This window comes from Orbicella faveolata, unplaced genomic scaffold, assembly GCF_042242905.1.
Source record: "Orbicella faveolata isolate gen_17 unplaced genomic scaffold, um_ofav_v1 contig_3, whole genome shotgun sequence".
In the NCBI taxonomy this organism is placed as follows: Eukaryota; Metazoa; Cnidaria; class Anthozoa; order Scleractinia; family Merulinidae; genus Orbicella; species Orbicella faveolata.
Window position 1 is genome coordinate 1,950,979 of NW_028301558.1, and position 24,817 is coordinate 1,975,795.

Sequence of the window (24,817 nt, forward strand, 5' to 3'; positions counted from 1 at the left end):
CTTTTTCATCATTATCCATTTGACCATCATCAAAAGCCCTTCATAAATGTGACTGTTCACAGGCAAACATACTTAAATGCTTATTCTTTAAACTGCATAAAACTAACAGATAATTAATGGATAGTTAATGGTCTTCAAAGCATTCTAATGCTTCTAATGTTCTAAAGGCTAACAAGTTTGCCTAACAGTTCTTTACAGCATTCTAACGCTTTGTCCTAACAGTCAATGGCTTACTAATTCTGCCTAACAGCTCATGAAAATGATCGGTAGCCGATGGATGGCTGAGAAAAAATCTAACAGATAGCCATGAAAGTTTCTTACACTTGCATCTGATCTGCTTGAGCATAAGCAATTGGTGCCATGCATGCTATACAGCCAAATAACAGTTTGATCAATTGCTACAGAAAAAGGTCAATATCCCCATGAAAATTTAATGCCGATTTCATTCATAACTGAAAAAAACAAAAAAAAATCCAGGAATATTTCTGGAATGTTGACTGTAACCAGTCAAAATCTTCCAAAGGCAGGAAACCATAAATTACAAAAATGATTACTATAACTCATAGAACAACATACTTTTAGTTTAACTGAAATTCAAACGTCTACAATCTGTGTTTGGCATTCAAGAATTTTCACATCACTGTCACCTATGTACACCTCTAGTGTGCACAGTAGCTAAGAATTGTCAACTCTAGATTGCATTCAACCAAAATTTTACCACACTAGGTAATTATTATAAGTCACTTCTAAAAAATTATTTGTTTAGTGGCCACAGTCTTACCAGGCTTGTAATCCGGCCAACATTTTCCTGCAACTCTAAAGTCCAGAGCTCATTGCAATGTAAGGACTTGATGTCTAAAAAAGATTCGTCACAATACATTTAATTTAGCAGACACTTTGGATAAGATTATTATATAATGTTCTAAGAGACAACTTGAGATAAAAGCTTTGCATGAAGTGATGTACCAACACATGTACTAAACATGTAGTTATACTGGGGCACCATCAAAATCTAAAATATTGGCATCAATGACAAATGCTTCTTAATAAACTGACTTGACCCTCATCTACTGAAAAATGGCAAAGACCAAAATGGGCGAATTTTCATTGATCATTGAGCATACACAATGTCAAAGAATAATTTGTGGTATGAAACGTGTCATATTATGTTCATAAAGATGACTGCATTTCTAATTTCCATTTTTAATATACTGTGTCCCCAGTTAGCTCCTTGTCACTTAGGAGCTAGATCCTCAACTGACACATAAATAAAGTTTCTTCTTCTGGCACAATTGGTCAAAATAGTTTTTTGTCTAGCATGCCTAATTTTCACAGGCCAAACTTAAGCCATTTAAATATGGTATACCCATGGCATAGTTCTTTCTTCAGAACCTTTGATCTGTCAAGAGATTTGTATACTAGAATAGTTATGACCCTTTAAAATCTGTTGAAATTTTACATGTAAATTAAATTAGAAAACAGTCCTCAGAAAATGTGCACGCTGATTGGTTAAAAATCGTGTTTCTATAACTCAAAAGAAACACAGAACTAGCACGAGCTGTTGACGTAATGATGGTGCAAGTGAAGAGAATTTACATTTTGATAATCAAAGTTAACAAGTCGTTGTCCTTCTTTTGGTCGCGGTGTTTTCCAAAAGAAATAGAAAACATGTTCTCCATGTTTCTATCGTGTTATAAAAACACTAAATGTCTTGTGAAAGTTTGGGAGAACTCGAAAAAGCTGAGTTTTAATAAAACACATTTCACCAGCTGGTTAAGATTTAAAAAAAAAGCAATGGCAAAACTTTTCACCTTGTGACATCAAACCTAATTTTTATTAATGTTGAGTGTGTGTTGTAAATTCTCTTTACTGACTGCCATTAATTCATTGTAACATTAGCTCAGATAGGAGGTTGCACAGCAGTACAATATTCTCTTATTCCCTTGTGATAGTGGTATTTATTTGACAAAAAACAACTGAAGAAAGTAGAAACACAGTTGAAATATAATTTGCTTTCTTTTCACATAAATGGGTGATTCCAGAAAATATCCATACCCTACCAATGCACAGGCAGCATGAACATTTTAACCCCCCCCCTTGCCTTCGGAAAATCCAAAATGCTCTACCCCCCATGCCCTCTGAATTCCAAAATCATTAACCTCTCTTCCCCTCCAGAATTTTTTTTTCAGCCCCTTTGGAATTCCTGTTTGACTGCCTAAACAAATGGGAAACTCATGCTTTTCCCCCTCCAAGAAAATTCTGCTCACAATTTTTGGTCAAGTGAACAAGCAGTTCAAGTTTATTACAAACATTTAATAAAGTACACCATAGCTTTCCCTTCTAAGAGTTATCTTAAGTTTGAGCTGCTTACCACCAAATAAAACTTTTTGTTTTCAGTTCATTTAGCTTCATATTTTCAGAAGAGTAGATCATATTGATACCAGTGGAAGACAAAAGTAAAGTTCATGATGTGCTGGCTGTCACCCGCCATATTGAAAATTTCCTTCACTGAGTAACTGCTGACCACTAGTAATGCAGCCTACAAATCTGTCAGGTGTTCCATTATTTTGGAAACAAGAGACTGGTGTGAGTTTTTCGCAAGTAACAAGATCATCGATCGACAATTTTAGATTGGAAAGAAACACAGACTGGTGTTATATTTTATTAATCTATCAACTAATTCATCAACTTTAAGGCCTCTTCGATGTGGAGCTCACTGCACGACCCATCCGCTCCCTCATCCGCATGAACGCTAACACCTGCGTGATTGCTCTTTATTCCGCTTCTGCCGTTGGTTTGTGGTTGATTTACAAACTGGAAAAGCTATAAGATCAGCGATTTCAAGGGAGCTTTCAAGTTTTTGCTGTCTTCTCCCTCTGGAAATTCAGAGCTGAAATCACCTTTGACCAAAATTGGCATCATCTACACTTGAGTTCTGCAGGAGGAAAAGATCTTTCCAATGATACCTAGATCAGAGTAATCCGGTCAATGGAGGCTGAAATAATTATGCATGGAAATGCTCAGAAATTTAAGTGAAAAACTTGGAGCAAAATTTCCTTCGACAACACTTGGCTACTCAACGGTGAGAATTGCCCACCTCGATGATGCATTCTCAGGAATGTTTGAACTGAAAGCAAGCCCAGTGAAAGGTCAATCACTGCCCCAAAAAATAAGAAAAGGAGAAAAAGGAAGGGCAAAAAAAATTAAGAAACTGAAAAGCCTAAAGACACAAGTCACTATTTTGTCCAAAAACTTGCAAAGTTTTGCCTAAGCAAACATGTCATAAAATGCAATGCTATTTGAAAGAAAGGCATACTGACATGTTGCAAATGCCTTTTTGAGTAGATTGCAGCTAATTTGGCCCGTGTCAAAAATGTCCAAAAATGTGTTTTTGGCAAAAAGCTCCAGGAGTCAATGGGTTAACTCAATACAACTGTGTTTGATATACTTTTGGTGCAGAAATGTGTAACTACATGGTGTGTCAAACTCTGAATGAATGATGCAAGGATGGTAATATGAGCACAGATATTATAGGGCCAGAGCTGAGTATCCATATTATGAAGGCATTTGTATTATGGGGTGTCTCTGAAGGGAGGATCAACTGTAATATTCTGCAAAACTAAGCTGTCAAAAGAATTTCCTGTAAATTATACATAATGTACAATTATTTGTTTTAAAATTCCAAATGCACTTAAGATGTAGACTGTAAACTTGAATGCAGGGAAAAAGGGCTTGAAACAGTTATGTGTTTTTCCAAATAACACAGCTACTAATTAATTTCAGGTAATTTCAGGTCAACATCTTTGTCCCAGGAAATGTTACTCTTATGTTGCCATAACAGCCAACAACAGGAAACAAAATTAGATGGAAATGTTCTATTTTGTCTCTTTGTCAGAAGATGTCCCTAAATTTCTGTTGCAAATCTGTTGCAAAATTATTATATGTTTTAAACTAATATATTACAGGGATCAGTTCTCTTATCAGCCTTAACTACTAAGTAGTAGCAGACCATCGAAAGGCCTGAATATCTTTTTGAATAATAATTTCATAAATACTTTTCAAACCACTCTACTTAAATAATTTATAAGTTCATCTACAGCAGTCTTAAATATCCAACAGAAAAATTTCAAGAATGGATAATGCACCTTCAATAGCTTCTTTGAATACTTCTTTGGCACAGAGCAGTCTAAGGTCCCCAGCCAGCTTTTTAATGCGGTCCAGAGCTTGTGGTGGCAGAGACAGTTTATGTAGAGACTCTAAACAAGACCTGTAAGGAAATTTTTATAACATGCATTCTGCCATGGATATAGTGATTTGGAATAGATTAATCCTGCACCATAATGTTGACAAACGTATCTAACTACAAAATCTTGACTCAAAAACAATTGAGATCTCATTCAAGACTGTCACCTATGTTTATCTTGATTTCTAGAAGAATTCCAAATATTCCAAATTGTGGTTAATCTTGTATTGTAATAATTTGTAGGATACATTTTAAACTATTTGTACAATTTCTAGATATTTGCTTATTTATTTTCACATTTATAATGTAAAGGAATTATTCCTTTATGTTGTGTCCCCAATTAGCAGCTAAATACCCCAGACACTTTAATAAAGGTTTTGTTGTTGTTGTTGTTTACAAAAAACATGTCCTAATTCACTGGGTGATCTTTACACATGCATTTTTCAGGGGCTTGGCCAGGTTTAGTTCCAATCAGCCATATGCTTTCTCCTGCACTCTCAGCATTGTGATCACTGCCCCCACACAACTAACTCCTCCATAAGCTCCATACCTCTACAGAGGTAACATAAAATAAGTTATCAATAGCCAGATGGAGTAACTTTTGTGTGAAAACTGGCGACAAGTGAGTGGGCTCAGCAACGAGCTTTATCTCAATCAACCTTTCAAGCTACGGCTTCCGGGCACTGATTGTCTCGTAGAGTTTGTCAATGCCAAAGGACCGGGCTGCCTTGTTTTTAAGAAGGATCTAAAGCGTGTTTTTGGGCAGATTCTGATTGACCCAGCGGATTGTCCTTTGTTGGGAACGTGCATTGATGATGGTTTGTACTTTCATACTTCACTGCCCTTTAGCCTTCTTTCCGTAACTTTGATTTGTCAGCATACCACCAAGAGCATCACGTATATCTTAAACGAGGAGGCTATTTTGGTTGATGTCTACATTGATGATTTTTATGGCGTTGACATTCCATCTTCTGCTGAGTCTTCATTCCTTCAGATGAACACTTTGTTTGATGAGTTAGGCATCTTAGCTTTGCCTGAGAAAGATGCTCCACCTTGTACACAAATGCTTTGCTTAGGTGCAAAGCATAAGTCAGATCAGGCTTATTTTCTAACCTGTAATGATGTTAGCTTTGCTTCTACTGGAGCAGTATTTCAGATTTATAGAACTAAGACTATTCAATTTCACCAGCGGCTGCTTGTTCTTGAAATCCTGTTGCCTTTCCTTCCTAATTCCATTTTGTGTCCGGTTTCTGCTTTGTTAATTTATTTTAAACAAACAGTCTCAGAATTGGAATAACTGATTTTAAATTTCCATAACAATAGTTTCCAATGACACTGAACAAGACGAACTAAAAACTATTTGACATGTTCCTTTGAAACAAAGCAGAGCTATATAGAGTACATGACACCATCTGCTTGTGCTAAAAGCTGAATGACAATGTCAATTTCTACAAATGGATGCTCAGGAGAAAGTGCTGACTAACCCTTTACTACCCCAGCAACTAACAGCTTTCTCCTATCATGGCAAAGTAGCATGTTGATTACAAAATGATATAGCAAAGTATTAAATTTTCCACAGTTAACTTTCATGAAGTTTTTTCTTGCAGGTCTTTACTTTTGTGATTTTTGCCAAGTTGTAAAAATCAAAAGTGGTACTATGATCAAATTTTTAGCCCTGATTTTTTAGGTGTATCACATGGATTTTCATGAAAGAATGAAAACACCATTCACTGTTTGCAAATATCTGCATTGGTTCCAGAGATATTTAAGTTTGAAAAATGGGTACATTATGCAAATGAGCTGACTGACGATGTCATACACTCAACCCGATATTATATCAAATATATATAGAGCTATCTTGGGCAATTTGCAGCACAGACCATTGAAACCTGGTAGGCTAATAGCTCTACAGGCAACACAACTATGGCTATAAAAAATTTTCTTTCCATGGCAAATCACTCTTTTCCAGTCCCCACCCACCTGATTTCAATATGTTAGTGATTTTCAGCTTGAAAAACATTAAATGAGGCCACGAGCTTGAGCTAACATATTAATATGCTTGCTGGACCATGCATATGAGGCACCATTAGCAAATATCAGAATGGAATGCCAAAGGTGGCCAGAAAAGCCTTTAATATTGGGGAGATCTGAAACCCAGTATGTTGCTATGGTAACAAAACTGTCAAGCTTGTATTGTGGACCACAATTAGTAGAATATTACCACAAAGAATCAAACATTTCTGATTCAAATTGGCTGAGACATCTTTCTTCATCACATTTGATCAAAATTTGGTTGAGTGTATGACATCATTGCTTGGCTAATTTGCATATTTTAAAGACTTGAATATCTCTGGAATGAAAAGAGATATTTGAATATAGTAAACAGCAAATTTCTTCTCATAAAAACTACAGTGAAAACTGTATTAAGCGGACCCGATATTAAGCGGACATCCTCTATTAAGTGGACACCAGCTAGAGTCCCAAAACTTTCCTCTACATTTACTGTAAAATAAACCTGCATTCAGTGGACATATCTGTCAAGCAGATGCGGACACCAATATTAAGCCATTTCGTTGCACAAAACCTGCAATAAGCAGACACTTCAAGGGCTTTCTACTTCTGAAAGTTCAGCTCAGACTCCTTAACATTGTTCACCGATGTTGTTTCAAAGCTAAGTAGATTATTCCAGATTGATGAATTGACTGACTGAACATTGTGCTATGAACAGTCTTTGATCTTACACTGTGTTACACTGTGTTACAAAAGGGTTAATAATTAACTACTATTGCACAATAACATTATGTTAAAACCTGCTTAGAGCAGACACCCTGTATTAAGCGGACACTAGTGAGGGTCCCAAGGGTGTCTGCTTAATACAGGTTTCACTGTACTTGTTTATGTTTTGAAATGGATTAGATAGGAAAGTTGCGATTTTCATCATAGTACCACTTTAAATTTCCTGAAAATAAGTCACAATTAGGAATGCATTAAAATTTTCACATACCTAACATATCTAACACATGAAGGCAGCCATGCACCCATGCCATCCATTGGACTGCACCACAAGACTTGCTTTTCCTTGACTGGCACAGTGAGAACTGCTGGGGTACTTGGGAAAAAGGCTGCTTTGACTAGATCTGCATACAGTGATGTCATATCTTGTATCATTTCCTGAGACAATGACAACAACTGCTTAGGATCAAAATGGCTACATCATCTAAGTATCTAAGAGATCTTCTTTTCCAGTGTACCTGGTTTTAGTACATGTTCACTAAATTTACTTTGGTTGCATTTACAAAAATTTTCTTGCATTTAAGTTGCATGCTTGGTTGCAAAATAATATTCAGCATTTGAGTGAGCAATTTTAACCCTGGTGCACATACATCTGAATAGCAGATTGTATAGTCAATCAAAGAAAAGAATCACTCAGACTTAACCAGATCTAGCCTTTGATTTTACCCCTAAGAGATCTGGGAATTAGTCCAACTGACTGACAGACAAATGGATAGAGTGGCTGACTTAAAGACCCATTAACCGATTCATGAGCGTGCTTGCGCACGTTGATTAGGAGGTGAAATTTCACTTCCGGTTACTTGAGTCAGCCTGAGCAGGGAAAATGTGAGCAATTCAACAACTTGCAAAGTTGGTTACATTTACCGGTACAATGTTTTTCCTTTGTGTTTCACAAAATGCAAGGTCAAAAAGTACAAGCAAGAACAAAATAAGAGATCTCCATGTGGCTTTCATGTGCTTTGTTTGATCTTATTGAAGTGCTGCTGTTAGTGTGAACTGCACGTGCACTAAAACGGTAAATTTCAATAGATATCGGGGGCACTTCTGGTTTCTTTTAATGCTAAAGAAAATGCATTTTTTTCATTAAATCCAGCTTTTTTCAATGAGCAATGATTAAAGCCAACATTGGAAATATAGCTGTCTTCCTTTTGTGAAATCATGCTTTTTAAAGAAAATTACAAATTTTTAATATTTTGAAATTCTCCCAAAATCTATGCATAGCATAATAAAGATTAAAATTACAATATTAAATCAATAAAAAAATCCTGATCAAGTAATATGTTTGGGAACCTTACATTTTTTTCAGAATTAGTCAGAACTAGGCATGGCCTGATGACATCATCACTGCTGTCAATTGATTATGAAAAAGTTCAAACACATGAAATAACTCTTAACTACCTAAAGAGGACGAGGATATATGAGAATAAATTTTCCTTAGCAATGGCTCAAAAAGATCAGTTATTGGACCCTTAATAAATCAATTGGCCAATAATTGGCCAATTAACCATAACACCAGGGGTCCAGGGGCCGTTTCTTGAAGGTCCCGAAAAGTTTCACACCCAGAGAGCCACATAGGCTCCATAGAGAGCAAAATATCAAATCTTATGATTACAGAGCTGTTTTATTTACGTATTCTTAATATGACCAGAAGTTCCTTTCACACAGTCAAGAAGTTTGACGCATATACACCTGTCTGTTGTTAGATACAGTTTAACTAAAAATAGCTTTGTGGGCCTGAAAATATTCCAGGACTTTCAAGATACAGGCCCCTGATCACTGAAGCTGTTCTAACATTACTTTAATTTAGCATGATTTTGCATTCACTATAAACAAATAACTGCTAAATAAAACTATGGATGATGAACTACCTCAAACATTTTCTGTTTTTGTGCTGTAGGCTTGAGTTGTTTTGCTGATCCACTGGACTATAAAGAGAAGACAAAATTGAATTGTTTGTTGATGTAGAAACAATCATATCTCAAGAGTTCTGGATATCTTTATACAGTGAGCTTCTTAAACATAATCAGTACTCAGCAGATATCACTATTATTTTTAGCAAGTTAACAAAACATCTTTAGAGTACATTCTACTTTTTGAATGCATGCAATGACTGCTGATTTCACAAACTTGTTAGGTTAAAAAAACCAGAATTCAAGCATTGGCTTAACAACCAGACATTAGAAAATAGCCATCAGTGAGTCACTTGAGTTAAAGGGACAGTACATATCATAAGCTCCACATGTCTAAAAGTGCTTTTTCATATCAGCTAAAATATTTCTTTTTAGAGGGGATTTTTAATGTAATGTGTTAATGTGTAGTTAAGGAAAAGCAGATTTGTCAAAACTTAGTTATTTTGAGGTCTGTTTGAGTTTTTTTTAAAAAATAACTTCTAACTTGTGCCGTGTTTCCCGCCTGTCAGGTCACAGCATGATCAAGACAAGTTCATAAATTCACCAGTGCTAACCAACTCATGTAACTAATTTTTTCTCATCAACATCTCCACAGATTTCTGAGTTAAATGCACTATTTGAAAGCTAGGTGAATGTAGATTCTCCAGATTTACAGGCCACAATATGTTAAACAGCTAAAAAATCATGTCATATTTCACTCTACTTTCCATTGAATTGCAATGCAATCCATTTCAGTCTTTCAACTGGTCACAGTGCTAACCAACTCATGTAAATAATTTTTTCTCCACTACATCTGAACAGATTTCTATATGAAATATGCCATTTGAAAGCTAGATGAATGTAGATTCTGCAATACGTAATGATTTACAGGCCACAATATGTTAAACAGCTAAAAAATCATGCTGTATTTCACTCAACTTTCTGTTGAATTGCAACACGATCCATTTATCTTTCAAACAGTCACAGTGCTAACCAACTAATGCAAACAAATTTTCTTTCTCCACTACATCTCCAAAGATTTCTAAGTTAATTACTCCATTTGAAAACTAAGTGAATGCAGATTCCGCACTACACTAAGATTTAGAGGCCATGATACGATAAATAGCCAAAAAGTCATGCCAATTTAAATCAAACTTCCCAGGGGGACTCCTATATAAAAAGGATGGGAGTGTTCGTCAGAAATTTTGAAAAAAAAAAACCCTGAGGTACCAAGATCCTGTTTTGTGGGTGTGGCTTGAAATTTTCTCACCCCTTAGAAGTACCAATTCTAAAACAATACATTATCTCCCGTCATATTTTTTCAGCTCAATACCCTGAAAGGTACCACAAAAGCTCCCGCTATGGACCTTTTGAGGCTAAACACACTAAGAGGTAACAAAATCACTTTTTAAACCCCCTAAAAGATACGACAAGCACCTCCATCCTTCTTATATGGGAGTCCCTCCCCCGGGGAAAATTCCCATCAAATTGCAACACGATCCATACATCTTTCAAATATTATGTCATAAATACTTGTTTTCTGCAGTATATCTGCACAGAATTCCACGTTCAATACATCAGTAGAAAGTTAAGTGAATAGGGATTCTTGAGAAAATTATAATTTAGTGGTCAAGATGCACTAAGTAGCTCAACTGCCAAGGTACATTCACTGCGTAGTCTCCACTTGTTGACGCCCATGATATTGAAATTGTTGCAGGATGTTTTCAAGCTTTGGATTGAAAGCTTGCACATGTGTAACTCATGATACTGTTGATTTAAGTCAGAATAAGGTTGTTTGATTTGGCAAATGAGAACAGAAATGTAGTGTATATTATACATCTCCAATAAGGCCTCCACTAAAATATGCCTGGCCTAGTTTCCAGACATCAGGTAATCCTTCAGTCAATAGCTCTGATAATTCTTCCACAAACAGCACTCGCTGAGGCACTGAAGTTCCACTTTTAACTGAAATAAACCATGCCATAAAGTCAGTTAAATACTGAATTCTGTCCATTGAATTCAAAGAATGACATCAATACTAGTCTGAAATTCAACTTAAAATAACAATAAACGCTAAATGATGATTCAAGAAGGTCATACAAAAGATGCTGGAACTGTACATGCATTAGAATGGGATTTAAAAGAGTTCAACTACTAAAATCAATTTACTAAAACTTACTAAAAAAAAAGACCACTCAGAAACAGTTAGGAAAAAAATCAGATAACACATGCACAAAGTCAATGGTGAAATACTTTATTCATTCATTCCAACTTTAAATCCAATACTTGCAGCCAATCATGTGAACAAAAAAGCACACAACAAATACCCAATTATTTCTAGAACAATTAAGAAAGTTAACATAATTTAATTTCTGCCCTTTAACAACTTACGGTTACGCTCCAAAGATGATGTCTTACTGGGAGTTGAAGTAACCCTAAAAATCCCCAAAGAGTCACTGCGGTATGAAACTGAAAAAGATACCCAGCATTCAATATTAACTGACTTACTGCAGTATGACTTTTGTAACAGACAACAGACTTAATTTCAATTGATAATAAGTCATTTTCTCTCCACTTCTAGATATTGGACATACTTTCTTTGCGGACATTTGTGTCCATTGTTTCTGTGCATTTTAGCTGCGAGCGCAATTCACACTGCAATGTCATACCATGTCATACATCAACTGCACACACTAACACTGCACAGAAAATAACATAAGCAAGTAAAGGGCTAATAGTACCCGTTGCATCATCTTAACCTGCAGTTTATTCTCTTAAATGATCAGTGACCCCCTCTTGTCTTTTCATAAATCACTTCCTTTACTTCATTTCAACAAAAAAATTTCTATCTGTAAGAAGTTACGTGTACTAATATTTTGCTTTTCTGCTCTCATGTGATCAAAGTTTTCTTCAAATGTGGCCAGAACAGTTTAAAAACTTCAAGATGAGTTCAAGAAGATCAGTTTCTGAGACAGTATCATATTTCAGTGGCCAAATAAGTTGTCTTTCTCACACTTTCTTGTCAAAATTGTGACAAGAAAATCCACCAGCACGTAAAGAGTTTCTTCGCAAAACAACACTCCAAATGTGACTCTTTTAAACAAACATTAAAGGAGGTCACTCCAAAAAGCTTACTCTGTTTCCACTCACTGAAGTTTCAGCCTCTGAAGTGCCTGCTATCATGAAGAAATTCGTCTTGAAAGAAGCGACTTCCGAGGCCGCCATTTTGAAACTGTCTTGGCAGTCGGGCCATGTTTATGTGACGTCATTCTGTCTGACTAGAAATTGCTGGGAATGAAGAAAACCTGCAACTGACTTTGCATCCTTCACAAGGTCAGCAAAATCTTTTTTTTTTCTAAGCAATTAACCACTTCACTACCTGCAATGCTATCATTTCAGATTTTAGAGCACGTTTGGCTCAAAATAATATGGCTCAAGAGCAACCATAACCCAGAGTGGTAGTTAAAAGGCTCTTCGGAAGACATTTGGACAAAATCTTTCGAACAGAATGACGTCACGAAAACACGGCCTGGCTGCTGAGTACTGTTCAAAACGGTGGCAATGATGTTCAAATTTTGGGTTTCTTTGGAGACAAATTTCATGACGAAAACCTGCACTTTAGAGGCTGAGACTTCGCTGGGTGGCTAAACTTAGTACAAGGTTTCTATTAGCATTGACAAAAAAACCCCATTTCTTGGAGTGACCTTCCACTTTAAAGTTTACACCATATTGCCTTAGTATTTATAGCATTAGTTCCACAGTGCCTTAGTTCCACAGTGCCTTAGCGGATGGTAGCCCTTAAAATCATCCCAATAGTGCACTCTGTACTAAAAATGAGCCCAGTGACCCCAATTTGTTTTGGCCTTTTTCCCAGAGTTACCGGTAGCTTATCGTCTTATGGTACGACAAGTTTTTTTTTTAATTCAGTATGTAGGAACACCTTGGGCCCAAATGTACTTAAATAATGATTTCTGGTAACAAATTCATTGGTAGGGGCAGATTATTTGTAGAAAATACTGAAAATCATGAGATTATGCAACACACACCTAAAGAGGCAACACTTCTTGATTCTCTGATGTCCAACTCCATTTTTGAGGAATCAACTTGAAGCAAGGGAACAGAGTCTAACAAAGAAATCACAAAATCACAAAAATCACAGAACCATCTGAATTAGAATGCATGAAAAAAGAGTTTGATATTATGTAGTTTCATAACATCATAGCAACTGACCATCAATTAACTCTTAACATAATTATTATATTGAAAATAATTAAGATTGAGGCTTTAAGTGTTGATTCTCCTTCCCACAGGGCTGTCACAGGACTGATTATCTGGTGGCACATCAGTAAAATTATATTCCCTTAATGATGGTTGCATTAAAACTAGCCACAAGTTCACTTGACTGCTATACTGAAATTAATTTTGTAGAAAATAAGCATTAAAATAGAGTGTTAATTTGATGGTCAGCACATAAGGAGAATTCTTACCCTTAGATTTGTGATCTTCCTGACAGTTAGCCAGTAATTTGAGCAACCAATCCTTCTGGAGAACAAGGCACTCCCAAGCAGGGTCCCCTTGGTAGTCTAAGTCCACAAGATACCTACAATCAAGAAAAAAACCCTGCCATGTACTCTGCTGAGTCTGGACTTAAATATGTATCCAAAAATGGTACGTACAATCAAATAACAGAAAGGGTGTGATTCATTCTTTAATATATACTGTTTTTGAGAAGTGCACTGAAGAACAATCCTTCTTCATCTCATTTTAAATAATTAGAACCTTTAATTCTGGAACAACAGTATGGTTTTCTGTTTGCTCAGAATCATCTTTATGAATTCAGAGCTGTCTGCCTAGTACTAATAACAGAATAACAGTTTATACATATACCTAATAAGTTTCTTCTGTTCTTCTAGAGGTGATGGCAAGTCAGCTAGTTTCAGTTTAAGATGTTCCCGGAAGCTCTCTATTTTTGCCTCAACTTCTTGCAAAACTACATAAAAGTCACAAAATAATCGAAAGGTTGATTTATTAAAATAAAAGTGGTTTGTAGTCTATTGTCAGTGTAGAATGATGCTGCGATGAGTATTATTAGACAGTACAATGTAACAACAGCACTGGCTCAATCTGGGGAGCAAAACAGAGGGTACAAGTTGGACACATGGGTTCTTATTAAGGAAGTTACAGCTATTTTCTTTCAGTAACAATAAAATAACTTTAACTGTATACGACTTGAGGAGTAAATCAAGCATGTTTAAGCCTTTTCATCAAAAAAGGAAAATTGTTTCCATAACCTGATTATTTTCAGATACATTCCCCACATTTAGTCTCATGCTATGTACGCCAAAATCTGATTTGGACACATCACAACACAAAACACTATATACCACAACTGTATCCTCCCCACTTTAAAAGGACTTTCAAATTACATGTAGCTTGGTTTATTTTTCATATCTATACAGTGTTTTGGCATCTCTATCAAGCCTAAACTTTCTTTTGTCTCTCAATTCCCAAAAGAGACTTGGATACAAAGAAAACAACACGAAATATAAGAAAGCCTGAAAGCCTTGGAGCCATGTTAGAATATTGATATGTTGAACGTGGCCTGTTAAAAAGCCTGGGAGACCGTTAGCAGCTGCTGTAGAGGCAGCACCGATGTGAAAACTATGACCCTTGAGGGATTTATAAGGGACACCAGCTTAATGGGCTGTGTCCCCAAGGTGTACCACTGCCGACCTAGTTAGGTATCAGCCAGACTGAAATGAAAAGAAGGACCCCTGAGGGCACACAGCAAGGAAGCAGCAGTGAGGGTGAGCATGCAATTAAAACATCAGTCTTAGAGATTTAAGAATAATTGACATCTGCCGCAGGCTGGCCAGAGAGGGATGAAATGACACACAATCCACTGATAGGTCAAATTGAGGGCGAAAATTAGATACCCTTTGATATGTAAAGAATGCTAGTGTGAAGGCAGCCCAAATTATAGAAAAATACTGCGCACCCAACCAGGAAAGCAAAATGGAGCGTATGGTTAATAACACCCTTAGGGTAACAGGTTGCCTTAGGACACAGGTGTGACCCTGGTGGCGGAGAATGCCCCTAAAAACCTCTTTTAATAAAAGTTTACTCAGGAGGGGGTCACCATACCCACATGAAATGTGAAGATCGCATACCGTGGCCAAGTAAAGTTTTATGTAAGAGGAAAAATATATTAAGGTGCCCTCTGAGACTTGAAGAATATCCCAATTGCTAGAGCCTGTTCATAAGACAAAATGGGATAAAGTGTTTTTCCCCAGAGGCATATGTACGATTAGTAGTCCATGCCAGGCCCCAGTTGGCGTACGTCGTAACTTCATCTTTTAGAGGGTCATGAGCGAAGACAGGATGGTGTAAGGGGTTCGCTTGGTTGTTGGAGCAGCTGCCCAGAAACAAGATACCCGAAAGTGTGAGAGAGCATAAGCAATCTCATTAGAGAGCCCTGGAACATGGCAGGCCCTGATAAAGAAGTTATGCTTCATAGATATAAGGACAAGAAACTACAGAGGTCCATAATACGGGGAGCTCTTGAGTGACCCGAGTTCAAGATGGTGGTCACTGATTCGTTTTCGCACCAGAACTGAGAATGCTTTACCCAGTAAAATGGGGAAACCATATAGCACACGCTTCAACTATGGGGAAGAGTTCCTGCCATTTGATGCTTATGCCCTGGTCTTTGTTAAGTTGCATATGAGGAGGCCACCTGCCCTGAAACAATTTCCCATTAAAATATCCCCCAAAACCGATAGTATCGTAAGCATTGGTATACAACCTCATGTTTGGGGACGGGGTAACGGTAGAGTTGAGGAAAAAGAAATGCCCATTCCAACCAGCAAGGAAGGCTTTCCACATATCAAGGTCCTAGAAAAATTCTTTGTTAAGATGGATGAGATGGAAACAGTTGTGTACGCCCCTGGTAAGGTCGATCATACATTGCAGAAAGTCCTCCCTGGGACGACTGCTTTGCAGGTGAACTGCAGGGTACCTATAAGTGACTGGAGCTCAATTAAACGTACTGAACCACGACCTGTAAAATAATTTAAGAGTGCGAAGAAGTTTGTCCTTGGAAAGTCAGGCCTCCAGACAAGTGCTATCCAGCTCAATACCCATGAATTCCAATACTTGGGAGGGGCCCAGGGTCTTGGACACAACTACAGGGGCACAAACAGACACGAAGAAGCAGAGTAAGGTGCTGAAACTGGACAGACATTGCCATCAGGATGCCTTGGCGATGAAGAAATCATCTAAAATGTGAATGACGTTCCCCAAGTTATAATTTTTTTGAGAATGCATTCCAGGGCATCAGATGATTGATTGAAAAGGTATGGGGTACTACGGAGCCCAAAGGGGAGATAGAGATTGACATAGTATTGATTCTGCCAGTAAATGCCTAACAGTTGCCAATTACCAGGATGGACAGGGATCAGGTGAAAGGCTGATTTAAGATCTGTTTTTGCCATGAAAGAGCCCAGATCCAGGGACTTAATGATGCAAATTGCATCATCTACCTGAACATATTGGAGGGAATGTAACCATTAACACTGTCGCCCTCAGGATATGAGAGATGGTAAATGGTATGCCATTCCGTGGAATGTTTCTTAGGGACCACACCCACAGGGTGACACTGGAGGTTAGGAAGAGGATGATCATCAAAAGGTCTCGCTACCCGCCTAAGATTAATCTCCTTAGCAAGATTTGTAGAGACAACTTCGGGTGTTGAGTTGCGGAAATGAGATTACGGGGTACCCAGGATTTCTCGGGACCAGTATAGCCAACATGTGTGCCATAGCGTAAGCCATTAATTAAATTATTTACAAATTAAATTACAGTTAGGATTCTGGGATAATTCCCTTTCCAAAACATTAACGTCAATATATGGAGGTTAAGTGCCTGAAGGCGAAGGTCAAGAACGTCTGAGGTAAGTGAAGTGAGGTTTTCTCTATTTTCTGGGTGATGTGGACAACGGCTACGAGCCTGAGGTTTTGGAGCACCAGGTGGGTGAGCCATAGATACAATTTTGAGGGCTAACTAAAAGTTACAGCAGTGATATAATGAGCAAATGATGCTAAAGTCCAAGCTAAGACTCTTTTATAGGTAGACAAACGTCTGGGTTTAGACTAATAGTAAATCGTGTACCATGGAAAGTACGGAGCCCATGCAGCCTTGAACAAAACAAGAATAGGGCTACTTAAAAGACTAGCCATACAAAACGCATGATATAATTAAACCAGACGTTGTTGCGACATGCACGCATGAAAGGCTATTGTAAATATTACTTAAAATAGACAAGAAAGACTACTGCGTTACATTTAACCAAAGTAAGCTGGTGACTGTACATAAATGGCGTCACGCTCCATTAACTGTGCTTTAACGATTATCTTTAAAGTTTTATTTAAATTTTATTCAGTTAAGTATTACAACAACTCTACATGCAAGTCATGGAAAGAGGTGAACATCTAGAGAAAATGAAATATTGGATCTTAGGACCTGTATTATAAGCAGAAATTTCATTGTCAGAGGATCATTCTACGTAAACATATCATCATCTTACAAGCTGTGCTTTCACGATCACGCTTAAATTGCTGCCAAAACAAAAGATCAGCATTTTCCAACTCTACTGGTTTTCTTCCTGCAAGACTAGCTTCAGAAATATCACTTTCCATTAGTGAAACTGGAACTGTAGACATCTCTGCTTCACTTATCACCAAATACATTGGAGTTAGGGATTCTATCCTCACCCACCTTGTTTTCATGCTCTTGTACCGAAGCTTAGCCAAGTGGTCTGCCATTAATGAATTCGATGTCCATGGACACCTGAAGCTTCTTGCCAAAAGTGCAGTTTTTCAACATTTTGGACATTTTTAGGCTGCATATGAGCTTAATTAGATCCAATCTTCTCAAAAAGGCATTTGCAATGAGACTGCATGACTTTCTTTCCACTATGACATTTTTGCTTGGGAATGCACAAAACTTTTGTTTTTGGACAAGAAGACAACCTACCTCTTTAGGCTTTTTGTTTTAATTTTTTTTCGCCTTTTCTTTTTCTCCTTTTCTTATCTTTCTGCTGCAGTTGTTGACCTTCTACTGAACTTGCTTCCAGTTCAAGAATAGCCGAGTAAGCATCATTGAGAAGGAAATTCTTACAAAAGAGTAGCCAAGGGTAACTGATGGAAATTTAGCTCCAAGTTTTTCATTCTGAGCATTTTCATGCATATTTCAGGCTCACTTGACCGAATCACTTATCTGGGTATCACTGGAAAGATCTTTTCCTTCTGCAGAACTTGAGTATAAGTGATGCTAATATTGGTCAAAGGTGATGATGTCAGAGGTGGAAAAAAGGCCAACACTTGTCACGGCCGGTTACAGCCGGCACAGGCATCAATGGTCCTTGTGTTGTACGATTCAGGGAGTAATGAAGCTCGTAATTTTAAATTGGTCATGTACAGCATCCTTAGCCGATTGTCGAATAACACACTCCATTACATTATTGTTGACTCTAATCATGCAGAAAAGGTGGCGAGAATTAAGGTGGCTTACTATAGTTTTGAGGGAATAGCACCCAACTTTTGACTCTTTTGAAAAATATTCCAAGTTGTTTATCCTTTCTCCATTTACTGTTTGCTTGAGTTTTTTTACATTTGCAACTTGAACAAATTAAACGTCAACAAATGGCCAAAATGAATGACCAAGAACCAAAGGAGAGACTGGGTACTAGTAGGTTTAATGACTTTTTCCTCAAAATCTACCTAGATGACCGCACCTCAAAATTCCACGAATTAGAAATTGGCTGTGATTAAACATTCAAGAAAAGTAAAATAAAAATCTGTTAGACAGATTTTTGCACACAAAGAAAATGTGAAATTTTGCCTATAATTTTCAAAAAAAGCTAAAAATGTCTTACAGATTTTTTTTTCAATTTTGGCTCTAAATGTGATCCACCACTACAAATCAGCTGTGAAAATTTCATCATGGGTTGTACGGTAGGACTTCACGCAATCTTAGATCAAAGACTTGCTTTTACAACCTTGCACACATATTGAACTGCGTATACCTTTTTTTTCTCAGCTCATGTGACATCATGCATCGCTTGCGAGAAAGCGAGAGTAAATTAGAACTGTTTTACCGGTTGCATGTCACTGTTTTTGTCATGTTTTATTAGTCCTAGGCTTAAACTATTGCTACGAACACCAAAGTGGTTTAACACAATTCAAGTGCTCAAGTTGTTCTCATTTCTTCTGAGGGTTACTTGTGTCATTTTTGGATGCGCAAGTAATACTGATGTCTGGTAGGCAATTGTAACGTACACTTCTTAGGCTTAGAAAAACTGTAGTAAGTCACCTTAAGTAAATGAATGCTTAGATACTTAAGTAACAGATGTAAAAAAGAGTAGATACCAGTAAGGGAAACTGGGGATAAAAAGAAGTTGGACAATTAAGTTTCATGTTTGTCATGTGAAAGGTGACAAAGTGTGTGTATTGCCTTCAGATGATTTATATGGTTGTGCTGTTAGTTCTGGCCTTATTTTCCACAGTGGGAAAGAGAACTCAGTTAAGTAACTGTAGTGGGATAACACACCTCTTTTAAAAATCCTTATATCTGTTCCTGCAAACAACGACTTAGCTCTTCCATAATCACTGATGACCATCTCATAATCACCCTGTAGCAAAAATAAAATTACAAATAAAATGGTTGGAATTAAAGTATGATCAAAATAATTCCAACCATACTATAACTGACAAAAGTCAGAACTTATTATGACTTGCTGGATTATTGCAATATAATTATTGTGATTAATACATAAAATTTCTTGCACTCACTTGAGAAATATTTTTCAACACCAGGAAAGAACTTTTGTATTTCCAAGCAGCCATGTTATGTTCTATTTATTATTATATAAACAACAATGAAATACCATCATTTAACTTGAGCTACAAAACGCATGACTTTTTATGTAACCATAGCAATGGTGATCTTTTCATGTATGAAGATAACATGTTATTTTTTTGTGTGAAGATATCAGGTTTTGGCACAAAAGCTCACCTGCTCATTTTCATTGATGTTTATTAGCTATAGAAGATTAGCCATGATGCATAGTGTTATTACTTCATTTGTACTCAAAATACCTGTTGAATATTTTTCTCAATACTCTGTGGTAGGCTAAACAGAAATCTAAACCTCTGTAGGACATTCAGTGCATTCCTTGTTCTGTCAGCATCATCTTTACGGCCCAGCACATCTTGAAACAAACCCTCAGCATTTTTACTTGCACCTGTGTGACAGAGATAGTTCTTCATGACAACAGCACTTTAGATGTACTTTCATTAAATTATTGCTGCAAATTCTTGTAACAATTTGCGTATAGTTGTAGATAAAAATGGTCGTGAGGTTAAACTCACTGCTGTAGCAAAGTTTAAAACAGTGAGCAGTGTTATGTTTAACCATGGATACGTACCTTGCACAAAAGACTCAAGTTTTTCAACAATGGATCCTCCATCACAGCTGCTTTCATCACGCAACATATCATGCTGAACACCTAATAATCAACTCAGTCAAGGAAGTTATAATTACATGTATATGAGGTGTATGTAAAATTCTAGTTAAGCCCCCCCTGTTATAGCTAGGCCCATCTATGTACAGACAAAAAAGATATCACACTTTCACCTCTTTCATAAATGAAATCAATCTCACAGGACCAGGAGGTCAAGAGTAAGGGAAAATGTATTTTTTACTACATGTTTTCGCTGTCACACAGTTATTACACTCTGACATCACCCACTGACTCAAGAATCACCCACTGTTTTAGGCTCGATCTTTCTGTCAGTACTGGATACAAATAAAGTGCATTGTTTCACCCTTGTATCTCGTTCTTTGTATTTTAGAACAGTATTGCATCTTGTCTTTTAATTTTCTTTTTATTTGTATTGTCATCTGTGGCTGGTACCTACAGACTGAACAAACCCTTAGACTCCATGCAGGTTCATGGTGAGGTTACATATAATGATGTCTGTTCTTTGCCTGTTTGTTTTCTTACTTCAGATTTATGTTTTTTGTTCCCAAAAAGATAATTAACATGTGGAAATTCATTTCCACCTCCAAGAAACAACATGCCTTCCGGTGCTTTTCATGATTCCTAGTCTCTTTATCAGTGAGCTGACCAAGTACTATATCTTGCCTTTAGCCTTTTCTTGTTCACTCTCGTGTAATTCCTATTTGATGATAATGGCAGTTCCATCTTTGCTGTCACAATTGCCCATTTCTGGGTGACAAGTGAACTTATCTAATGTCAGAGATGTAAACACAGCATTAATGGCATATGTGCTTTTTAGTGTATCCAAAGCAAGAGATGAAAATCCCACCATGTTAGTTCACTGTGCAAGTAAGCAAGACGCATGTGAACAAACCATGGCACACTTAATTGAGTTCCCTACAGGTTGAGGTCTTTGGGAGACTGAGAGGTGGCCAGAAATGTGGACGAAGGGACTGATTGTCAAGATATTTAAGAAAGGTGATTTGCAGGATTGTAACAACTGGAGAGGAGTGACTTTACTACCCGTAATTCGTAAGATATTCTGTAGGATGCTGCTAAAGAGGATCAAGAGAGGTGTAGACAAGAAGCTTTGAAAGGAGCAGGCTGGGTTTAGATCAAAGAGAAGTACAACTGAACAGATCTTTATACTAAGAAACATCTTGGAGTAGGCAAATGAGTGAAGGGCGGGTCTGTATGTGCACTTTGTGGATTTTGAAAAAGCCTTTGATTCGGTACACAGAGAAAGCCTATGGAACATCATGAAAAGCTATGGGATACCACATAAGATGGTGAGAGTGATCGCAGGCATATACCAGGGCTTCGAGTGTACAGTTGTTGATGGAAGTGAGACATCAGAATGGTTTAAGATCAAGTCTGGAGTAAAGCAGGGGTGTGTGATGTCAGGATTCTTATTCTTACTGGCCTTAGATTGGACCATGAGGGAGGCAACAGCAGACAAGAGAAGAGGAATATGGTGGAATTTCACAACGGTGCTGGAGGATCTTGACTTTGCGGACGATATTGCACTACTGTCATCCAAGATTAGCGACCTGCAGGAAAAGACTGGGAGACTAGCAGAAGAAGCAGCCAGAGTAGGCCTCAAACTTAATGCAAGAAAGTGTAAAACACTGAGGACTGAGTTTGCTCATAGTTCAGAGGACGTCGTGGTTAATGGCGAGGAAGTAGAAGACGTCGAGGAATTTGTATACATAGGTGCTACAGTAAACAAAGAAGGAGGAGGCAGTAGAGATATTACGAACCGACTGCAGAAGGCACATGGAGCATTTCAGAGACTATGGAAGGTATGGGCAACCAGAGGAATAGGAAGGAGAACCAAGATACGCCTATTCAAGACTTTAGTTCGACCGGTCCTGCTATATGGCTGTGAAACATGGAAGATCATTAAAGCTGATGAACGAAAACTGAACAGTTTCCAATGCCAGTGCTGAGACAGATACTGAGAATTAGATGGCAGCAAAGAATTACAAACAAGAGAGTGGTTGAAATGGCAGAGGTCAATGACATAAGCTGCGAGGTACGACGAAGAAGGTGGAACTGGTTGGGACACATACTCAGGAGAGAGGGTGCGAACGACTGCTTCACAGCATTGGGATGGACACCAGAAGGTCAAAGAGCGAGAGGGAGGCCAAAGACAACTTGGAGAAGGATGGTGGAGAAGGAAAGAAACAAGGCGGGGTGGAAGAGCTGGGAAGTAGCCAAAGCGGTGGCACGGAACAGGGCGTGTTGGTCGGAAAGTGTGACAGTCTTATGCGCCCACTGGTGCGACAAGAAATGATGATGATGATGATGACAGGTTGAGGTCAGAGTTCAATGTTACTGTCATTGCTGAGTCACAGATTATCTTTACATTGTGTTCATACTGTACTCATCAAGTCTGTCAATAAGAGCTGTAACCCGTAACACCTGTTATGGCTGTGAGTATGTTTGATGGACCCTTGATGTTACAGGTGACCTGGCCTGTAGTTGATACAGTTCACTCATAAAGTTACAAGTTTGCTATGGATGTGAAGATCAAGACTGCAGGTGAATTAAAATGTATCAAGAAGATCTGTTAGATCTTATAACCGCGCTTTTAAAATTTAACTGTTTTCTTAGCACTACAGTAGCGATGCAGTGGACATTCCAAAGTAGTCCTTGTCGATGATTCATTTATTCCTGTAGACATCACATCACTTGATCAACACAAACTGTATTATTGCAACATCAGTCGTACCCGTTGTGAAATCTCCAATGACGTAATGGTCTTAATCTGGAACTTTCTTTGGGATATGTATGGGCATGAATGATATGAACGATTCGATAATAACGCTATTAACAACACCTTTAGTTTCTTTCTTATAAGTCCCGATTAAATTTAATTGCTTTTTCAATAAAGGGCTAGCAAAGTAATCACACAAGTCACATAATTCAAGAATTACGTTATCCACGGCTATTTCCCTACCAATGATGTAATCCTTACACGTTCTGACACTTTCTTTGCTTGGCTTGCAAATATTTAATTTTCCTTCTGATCTGTGAACTCGCTTCAATAAAACAACACGACAATTCACTTCTCTTGCCTAAAAATACGAAAAATACTCGGAAAACTAAATAGACTGTCGCTCCTGGCGAAATAAACTTGCAAAGTAAACACGATCTTATTTGTCACATAGCGAAAGTGAAAGCTGCAACGTCAGCGCATTCCATGGCTGACACAATACCTTTTTTACCATATTTATTATTCCCTTGGAATCCAACACTTCGATAAAACCAAAAGAAAATATATTTTACACAGAATAAAGAAAACAATATCTGTAACATTGTCCGTGCATTAATTTTTGAACAGCTTTTGGCGAATAAACATCACAGGGTCCGTGATTCAAAATTTGGCCGAGAGGGAGTTTGGATCTGGCCACTGACAAAAAACAAGATCTGTTAGATCTTATAACCGCGCTTTTAAAATTTAACTGTTTTCTTAGCACTACAGTCGCAACACAGTGCACATTCCAAAGCAATCCTTGATGATTCATTGATTACTGTAGACACCACCTCACTTGATCAACACAAACTGTATTATTGCACCATCAGTCTTAGCCGTTGAGAAATGTCTGATGACATAGTAGTCTTAAGCCCAGTCCAAACGCCGCTCCACTCATGTGCTGAACTAAACTTGATTAAGTTCGACTTTAGAGCGACTTTGGAGCAACGGCCGGTTGAAATGGCGTACTTGCGTCGATCTTACTTCGGGAAGCCGGTGGTAACAATTTTCTACGAGAAAATATGCATTCTGAATTCACGATTTCTGTCTAAATAGAAAAGCTGTGACTGGTTTAGTGTTTGTATTTAGACAGGTTTTCTCCCGGCTAAATCGACTTGTTAAAGGGAAATCTAATAAGCTAGGCTATTATCACGAAGAAAAAGCAAAAAATGAACTTGCGCTAAAGAAACTCACTTATACAGTCCCGTTTCTCATAAGTCGAAGGCATACTGGAATTTTGTTGTCTTTATTTTTAGCGACAACTTTGAGCTTCATGCATGACTGGTCACGCCACTCAATTCGGAGCCAATCACGAGTCCCATTATATGAAAAATAAATTACAGTCATTTATGCATTAGGTTCGACACATGAGGAGAACGCTGTATGAATCAGCTGCTGCTCCAACGTTGGATAGTGCGACAGACCCTACCGAATTTAATGTTGTTTGCCGCACCAAACCTAACCTGCCGAACCAAACTGATTCAAATGCCGCCCTTCTGCCGTACTTAACTCATCAGTTAGGTTCAGCGCATGAATGGAGTGGCGTTTGGAACGGGCCTTAATCTGGAACTTTC

At 37.7% G+C, this 24,817-nt stretch overlaps 1 protein-coding gene across 2 annotated transcripts in view; it reads right to left on the reverse strand.

Moving 5' to 3' along the window:
• The window catches only part of LOC110048725 (exocyst complex component 2-like), a 78,035-nt gene that overhangs the window by 31,170 nt on the left and 22,048 nt on the right, over positions 1-24,817 (reverse strand). For both annotated transcript variants that reach the window (XM_089298521.1, XM_089298522.1), the window contains exons 7-18: positions 20,411-20,491; positions 20,082-20,227; positions 19,534-19,615; positions 13,813-13,915; positions 13,413-13,525; positions 12,972-13,049; positions 11,317-11,394; positions 10,763-10,890; positions 8,905-8,961; positions 7,248-7,414; positions 4,146-4,267; positions 782-855 (exon numbers count right to left, since the gene is read on the reverse strand). In XM_089298521.1, the coding sequence (XP_089154647.1) occupies positions 782-855; positions 4,146-4,267; positions 7,248-7,414; positions 8,905-8,961; positions 10,763-10,890; positions 11,317-11,394; positions 12,972-13,049; positions 13,413-13,525; positions 13,813-13,915; positions 19,534-19,615; positions 20,082-20,227; positions 20,411-20,491 (1,229 nt within the window). The remainder of the gene's footprint in view (positions 1-781; positions 856-4,145; positions 4,268-7,247; positions 7,415-8,904; positions 8,962-10,762; positions 10,891-11,316; positions 11,395-12,971; positions 13,050-13,412; positions 13,526-13,812; positions 13,916-19,533; positions 19,616-20,081; positions 20,228-20,410; positions 20,492-24,817) is intronic.